The sequence below is a fragment of the Hyperoodon ampullatus genome (genome assembly GCF_949752795.1).
Source record: "Hyperoodon ampullatus genome assembly, chromosome: X".
Taxonomy (NCBI): Eukaryota; Metazoa; Chordata; class Mammalia; order Artiodactyla; family Ziphiidae; genus Hyperoodon; species Hyperoodon ampullatus.
This window is the reverse complement of record NC_136913.1, coordinates 28,533,725-28,542,027: the sequence shown is the minus strand read 5'-3', so window position 1 is coordinate 28,542,027 and position 8,303 is coordinate 28,533,725. Positions and strand designations below refer to the sequence as shown.

The window sequence follows — 8,303 nt, the reverse complement described above, 5'->3', positions numbered from 1 at the left end:
AACGAAAAGGCAATCTATTGAATGGGAGAAAACATTTACAAATTATATATCCAAAAAGGGGTCAATAACCAAAATATATAAAGAACTCAAGAGCAAAAATGCAAACAATCGGATTTAAAAAATGGGCAGAGGCTCTAAATGCAGTTGACCCTTGAATAGCACAAGTTTGAACTGTGCAGGTCCACTAGTATGTGAGTTGCTTTCAGTAAATATGTACTATAGTATCATTACACAATCCACGATTGGTTAAATCCACAGATGCAGAACCACGGATACAGAGAGCCGACTATATGGCTATTTGCAAATTTGACTGTGTTAGAGGGTTGGCACCCCAAACCCCTGCTTTGTTCAAGAGTCAACTATAGGTATTTTTCCAAAGAAGACATACATATATCTACAGAAAGATGTTCAACATCAGTAATTATCAGGTAAATGCAAATCAAAACCACAATGAGATATCACCTCACAACTTGTTAGAATAGCTATTATCTAAAAGACAAGAAGTACGTGTTGGCCAGGATGTGGAGAAAAGAGAAACCTTGTCCACTGTTGGTGGGAATGTAAATTGGTGCAGCCACCATGGAGAACAGTATGGAGGTTCCTCAAAAAATTAAAAATAGAACTACCATACAACCCAGCTATTCCACATTTCTGGCTATTTATCTGAAGAATATGAAAACACTTATTCAAAAAGATATATGTACCCCTATATTCATTGCAATATTATTTACAATAGCCAGGATATGGAAAAACCTAAATGTTCATCATTGGATGAACGGATAAAGAAGATGTGGTGTGCATGTGTGTATGTATAGTGGAATACTACTCATTCATAAAAAGATGAAATTGTGCCTGTTGTGACAGTACAGATGGACCTTGATGGTATTATACTAAGTGAAATAAGTCAGAGAAAAACAAATACTGTATGATTTCATTTTATGTGGAATCTAAACATCAAAAGAAAAGAACAGGGGCTTCCCTGGTGGCGCAGTGGTTGAGAGTCCGCCTGCCGATGCGGGGGACGCGGGTTCGTGCCCCGGTCTGGGAGGATCCCACATGCCGCGGAGCGGCTGGGCCCGTGGGCCGTGGCCGCTGAGCCTGCGCGTCCGGTGCTCCGCAGCGGGAAAGGCCACGGCAGTGAGAGGCCCGCGAACCGCAAAAAAAAAAAAAAAAAAAAAAAAAAAAAAAAAAAAAAAAGAAAAGAACAAAAACTCACAGATGCTGAGAACAGATTGGTGGTTACCAGAGGAGAAGAGGGTTGGGGGTGGGCAAAATGGGTGAAGGGGGTCAACTGTATGGTGATGGATGGGAACTAGACTCTTGGTGGTGACCCCTTTGCAGTGTATACAAATATTGAATTATGTTATAGACCTGAAACTAATGTTATGTACTAACTTTAGGTCAATTAAAAAATAAACATTTGGGACTTCCCTGGTGGCACAGTGGGTGAGAATCCGCCTGCCAATGCAGGGGACGTGGGTTCGATCTCTGGTCTGGGAAGATCCCACATGCTGCAGAGCAACTAAGCCTGTGTGCCACTACTACTGAGCCTGTGCTCTAGAGCCCGCGAGCCACAACTACTGAAGCCTGCATGCCTAGAGCCTGTGCTCTGCAACAAGAGAAGCCACCACAATGAGAAGCCCCTGCACCACAACGAAGAGTAGCCACCACTCACTGCGACTAGAGAAAGCCTGCGCACAGCAACGAAGACCCAGTGCAGCCAAAAACTAAATTAAAAAAATAAATGTTCAAAATGAGGTATTTGCCAAAGAGAAAAATCATTTAAAAGAACCAAGCAAAATTCTGCAGCTAAAGAACTCAATGAATGAAGTGGAAAATGCAATAGAGAGCATCTGCAATAAAGTAGGGCAAATGGGAGACAGAATAAATGAGTGAGAGGATAGGAATTTTGAAATAATCCAGTTAGAAAAGAACAAAGAATGAAAAAGAGGTAAGAAAGCCTATGTGACTTGTAGGATTCTGTTAAAGGAGTAAATATTAGAATATTCAGGGTTCTAGAAAGAGAAGAGAGGGAGAAGGGGTCAGATAGCTTACTTAAAAAAATAATAGCTGAGAACTTCTCAAACCTGGGAAGAGAACTGGACATCCAAATTCATGAAGCTAATAGATCAACTTGTTATCTCAATGCAAAAAGATCTTCTCCAAGACATTATAATAAAACTGTCAAAACTCAAAAATAAAGAGAATCCTAAAAGCAGCCATAGAAAAGAAATGATAACCTACAAAAGGAATCCCCATTAGGCTATCAATGGGTTTCTCAGCAGATACTCTACAGGCCAGGACTGAGTGAAATGACACATCCAAAGAGTTGAAAGAAAAAAATCACCAGCCAAGAATACTCCATCCTGCACATAAGAAGGAGAAATAAAGACTTTCCAAGACAAACAAAAGCTGAGGGAGTTCATCACCACTAGCTCTATCTTGTAAGAAAAACTGAAAGTAGTTCTTTAAGTGGAAACAAAAAGACACTAATCAGTGACATGAAAACATATGAAAGTATACAGCACACGGGTGATGAAAAATAAGCAGTCAGATTTAAAAACTAATTATGTAATGCAGTGGTGTGTTAACCACTTAACTACAGTATAAAGATCAAAGGAAGACTTAAAAATAATTATAGCTACTATCATTTGTTAATGAATATACAATATAAAAAGCAGTAAATAAAGGCATCAAAAATAGAAAACGGGGGAGTAAAAGGATGACCTTTTTGTAGACAATTGAAGTTAAGTTGCTATCAGCTTAAAATGGACTGTTTTATTTTTGAGATGTCTTACATAAGCCTCATGGTAACCACAAAGCAAAAAACGTAGAACAGATGCACAAAAGATAATCAGAAATAGAGCTTACCAGGCTTCCCTGGTGGCGCAGTGGTTGAGAGTCCACCCGCCGATGCAGGGGACGCAGGTTTGTTCCCCGGTCGGTCCAGAAAGATCCCACATGCCATGGAGTGGCTAGGCCCGTGAGCCATGGCCGCTAAGCCTGTGCATCTGGAGCCTGTGCTCCACAACGGGAGAGGCCACAACAGTGAGAGGCTCGCGTACCACAAAAAAAAAGAAAAGAAAAGAAAAGAAAGAAATAGAGCTTACCACTACAGAAAAATCACCTTTTTACAAAGATAGGAAAAAGAATCAATGGAAATACAAAACAAACAGAAAACAGTAAGATGGCATTAGTAAATTCTTACCTACAAACAATGACTCTAAATGTAAATGGATTGAATTCACCAATCAAAAGGCACAGAGTGACTGGATGGAATTTTTTTAAAAAAACAAGACCCAACCAAATGCTGCCTACAAGAAACTCACTTCAACTTTAAGGACACACATAGACTCAAAGTGAAGGGATAGAAAAATATATTTCCTAAGTGGAAAACAAAAGAAAGCAGAGGTAGTTACACTCCTACCAAGGTAGGAGGTAGTTGCGGTGAGGTAGTTACCACTCCTACTTTCTTGAAGCCAAAAATGGTAACAAGAGACAGTCATTATATAATGATAAAGGGGTCAATCATCAAGAAAATATAAGTCATAAATATCTATGTACACATCACAGCACATAAATGTATTAAGCAAATACTAACAGATCTGAATGGAGAAATAGACAACAATACAATAATAGTAAGGGACTTCAATATCCCACTTTCAGCAATGGATAGGTCATCCAGAAAGGAACCCAAGAAGGACACATTGGACTTGAAACACACATTAGACCAAATGGACTTAACAGACATTTGCAAAACATTCCATCAAACAGCAGCAAAATACACATTTTTTTTCAAGTGCACATGAAACATTTTCCAGAAGAGATCAACTGACAGTACTCAAAACAAGTCTAGCAAATTTAAGAAGATCGAAATCATACCAAGTATCTTTTCCAACCACACTGGTATGAAACTAGACGTCACAAGAAGAAAGCTGGAAAAATCTATGAATATGTGGAAATTAAACAATGACTCCTGAACAACCTTGGGTCAAAAAAGCAATTAAAAAAAATCTCTCAAAATAAATGAAAATAGAAATACAACATACCAAAACCTATGGGATGCTAAAAAAGCAGTTCTGAGAGGAAAGTTTAAAGTGATAAATGTATACATTAAGAAAACAGATCTCAAATAAACAACTTTATACTTCAAGGAACTAGAAAAAGAACAAACTAAGCCCAAAATTAGCAGAAGGAAGAAAATAACAAAGATCAGAGTGGAAATAAATAGAGACCAGAAAAACAACAGAAAAAAAACGAAACTAAGAATTGATTGTTTGAAAAGATAAACAAAACTGACAAACCTTTAAGTAGACTAAGAAAAGAAGACTCGGGGCTTCCCTGGTGGCGCAGTGGTTGAGAGTCCGCCTGCCGATGCAGGGGACGCGGGTTCGTGCCCCGGTCCGGGAAGATCCCATATGCTGCGGAGCGGCTGGGCCCGTGAGCCATGGCCGCTGGGCCTGTGCGTCCGGAGCCTGTGCTCCGCAAAGGGAGAGGCCACAGCAGTGAGAGGCCCACATACAGAAAAAAAAAAAAAAAAAAAAAAGAAAAGAAGACTCAACATCAGAAATCAAAGAGAAGACATCCCAACCGATACTATAGAAATACAAAGAATTATAAGAGACTACTCTGGATAATTAGCTAACCTAGAAGAAGAAATGGATGAATTCCTGCAAACCTTGTACCAAGACTGAATCATGAAGAAATAGGTAATTTGAACAGACCAAGTAAGGAGATTGAATGACTAATGAAAAATTTCCCAACACAGGGACTTCCCTGGTGGCGCAGTGGTTAAGAACCTGCCTGCCAATGCAGGGGACACGGGTTCGAGCCCTGATCCGGGAAGATCCCACATGCTGCAGAGCAACTAAGCCCGTACACCACTACTGAGCCTGCACTCTAAAGCCCGTGAGCCACAACTACTGAGCCCGTGTGCTGCAACTACTGAAGCCCATGCACCTAGAGCCCGTGCTCCACAACAGGAGAAACCACCACAATGAGAAGCCCGTGCACCACAACAAAGAGTAGCCCCCGCTCGCTGCAACTAGAGGAAGCCCACACACAGCAACAAAGACCCAATGCAGCCAAAAATAATAAATAAATTTATATAAAAAAATATTTTCCCGGGCTTCCCTGGTGGCGCAGTGGTTGAGAATCTGCCTGCTAATGCAGGGGACACAGGTTCGAGCCCTGGTCTGGGAAGATCCCACATGCTGCGGAGCAACTAGGCCTGTGAGCCACAACTACTGAGCCTGCGCATCTGGAGCTTGTGCTCCGCAACAAGAGAGGCCGCGACAGTGAGTGGCCCGCGCACCGCGATGAGGAGTGGCCCCCGCTCGCCGCAACTAGAGAAAGCCCACACACAGAAATGAAGACCCAACACAGCCCCCCCCCAAAAAAATAAATAAATAAAATTTAAAAAAAAAAAAAAAAAAAAAAAAAAAAAAATATTTTCCCAATACAGAAATCCTCAGGATCTAATGGCTTTACTGGCGAACTCTATCAAAATTTTAAAGAAGAATTAATACCAATCTTTCTCAAACTCTTCCAAAAACAAAAACAAAAATCCCCTCAAAATAAAAAAAATAAATAAGAGGGAATACTTCCAAAATTATTTTATCAGACCAGCATTATCCTGATATCAAAGTCAAGTAAAGACACTACAATAAAACTATAGATCCATATCCCAATAAATATAGATGCAAAAATTCGTGACAAAATAATAGCAAACCAACTTTATAACACTTAAATAGGATTATATACCACAACCAAGTGGAATTTACCCCTGGGATGCAAGGCTAGTTCAACATATGTAAATCAATAAATGTCATATACCACTTTAATAGAATGAAAGGTAAAAATCGTATGATCATTTCGTTAGATTAGATGCAGAAAAAGTATTTGACAAAATATAACATCCTTTCATGATTAAAAAAAAAAAAACACCTCAAGAAACTGGGTATATAAAGAACATATCTCAGAGGGCTGCTCTGCAGGTCAGGGAGGCCACCAGCTGGAGCCATGACCCCGAACCTGCGCACCGCGCTCATTTTTGGCGGCTTCATCTCCCTGATCGGCGCCACCTTCTACCTCATCTACTTCCGGCCCCTAATGCGGCTGGAGGAATACCATGGGGAAACTGAGGCTCAGCAAGGTTGTTCAACATGCCCAAGGACACACAGCTAAGAAGGAACAAGCCATAAATCGAGCTGGTATTGTCCAAGAAGACGTGCAGCCACCAGGGTTAAAAGTGTGGTCGGATCCATTTGGCAGGAAATGAAAAGGCTATCACCACCTCTGATTATGAAAGTAGACAGAGTCTTCATGCTTTCAGTTCTGCAGCAAGTACAATACATCACCTTGCTAAAGAACTATGGCTGGGGAAGAAAACTCTAGAAGGCTGTAAAGAAGAGTACTGCGCACCAGGATTAATTCCCTTCTTAAATATCAAAAGAACCCTGAAACAAATCACACCATTACGAAGGTTTTCATGACTTGGTTTCCTTTCTAAAAAGGAAGCTTTCTCACCCAGCTGGGGTTTGGAGGTGATCTACTTATTATTCAGTCTCTACCTCTTACCCAACTGAGCTGTGATATGAATACAAGCAACCAGTAGACTTGGGAAGATCCTAGTCTGTTTTGCCATCTTCCAAATAAGAAGTTTCAGTGAAAAACCACCATACTGAGCAGCCTCATAGGGCTCTTTGAAAATGTTAAAGGTGATAAAACTCTGTGAGGACAAGAATAAACAGTTCAACTCAACTATCTCATAGGGTTGCTGCATGTTGAAAAATAAATATGAAGCAAATCAAACTAAATGGGTATGCATGCCTAGTAGAAATCATGTTGAATTAACTGAAGTGAAAATGTGAATATTAAAATGATTTTCTTACTTCAAAAAAAAAGAACATATCTCAACATAATAAAAATCATATGAGGGCTTCCCTGGTGGCGCAGTGGTTAAGAGTCCGCCTGCCGATGCAGGGGACGCGGGTTCGTGCCCCGGTCCGGGAAGATCCCACGTGCTGCGGAGCAGCTGGGCCCGTGAGCCATGGCCGCTGAGCCTGCACATCCGGAGCCTGTGCTCCGCAACGGGAGAGGCCACAACAGTGAGAGGCCCGCATACCACTTAAAAAAAAAAAAAAAATCATATGAGACAAGACTGCAGCTAACATCATAATTCAAGGGTGCAAAGCTAAAAACTTTTCCTGTAAGATCAGGAAAAAAACAAGGGAGCCCATTCTCACCACTCTTATTGAACATAGTACTGGAAGTCCTAACTAGGCAAGATAAAGAAATAAGAGGCATCTAAATCAGAAAGGAAGAAGTCAATTGTCGTTATTTACAGATGATATGACAGAAAGGCCTACAGACTCAACCAAAATAATGGTTGGAATTAGCCAATAAATTCAATAAAGTTGCAGGATATAAAATCAACACATAGAAATCAGTTTTTATACACTAACAGTGAAACATCTGAAAGAGAAACAAAAGTATCCCACTCATAATAGCATCAAAAACAGTACTTAGGAATAGATTTAATCAAGGAAATAAAATATCTGTACATTGAAAACTATGAGACTTTGAAGATATTGAAAAAGACAAACAAAAGGAAAATATCCTGTGTTCATAGATCAGAAGAATTAATATTGTTAAAATGTCTATACTACTCAAAGTCATCTATAGATTCAATACATTCCCCATCAAAATTCCAATGGCATTTTTCAAAGAAATAGAAAAAAAATTCTAAAATTTGCATGAACTACCAAAGACCCCGAATAGCCAGGAGGTCAATAGTGGAAGCCCCACACATCCTGGTTTCAAACTACATTATAAAGCATTTACAGTCAACTAATATTTGACAAAGGAGCCAATAACACTCAATGGGGAAAGGATAGTTTATTTAACAATGGGTTTGGGAAAACTGGATAACCATGTGCAGAAAAATCAAATAAAAATACTGTATATCATTTATGTTGAAAATCTAAAAAAGCCAAACTTGTAAAATCAGAGAGTAAAACGGTGGTCACCAAGGGCTGGGGAGCAGGAGAATTAGGGAGATGTTAACGGTACAAACTTCCGAAGAGTAGAAAAATAAGTCTTGGAGATCTAATGCATAGCTTAGTGATTACCGTCAACAGTATTGTATTATAAACTTCAAAGTTGCTAAGAGGTAAGTTCTTAACTGTTCCCACCACAAAAAAAGAATTATCATGTGATGTAATAGAGGTGTTCGCTAACACCACGGTGTTAATCATAATACTATATGTAAATGTATTAAATCAACACATACATCTTAAACT

At 39.7% G+C, this 8,303-nt stretch overlaps 1 protein-coding gene across 1 annotated transcript; it reads left to right on the top strand.

Moving 5' to 3' along the window:
• Nucleotides 1–6,021: 6,021 nt before the first annotated feature.
• Nucleotides 6,022–6,280, top strand: LOC307069611 (small integral membrane protein 20-like; the record flags this gene model as incomplete). The annotated part of the gene is made up of 2 exons (XM_079727986.1): nt 6,022–6,144; nt 6,191–6,280. The coding sequence occupies 2 exons, from the start codon at nt 6,022–6,024 to the stop codon at nt 6,278–6,280; spliced, it is 213 nt and encodes a 70-aa protein (XP_079584112.1).
• Between the last annotated feature and the right edge of the window lie 2,023 nt (nt 6,281–8,303).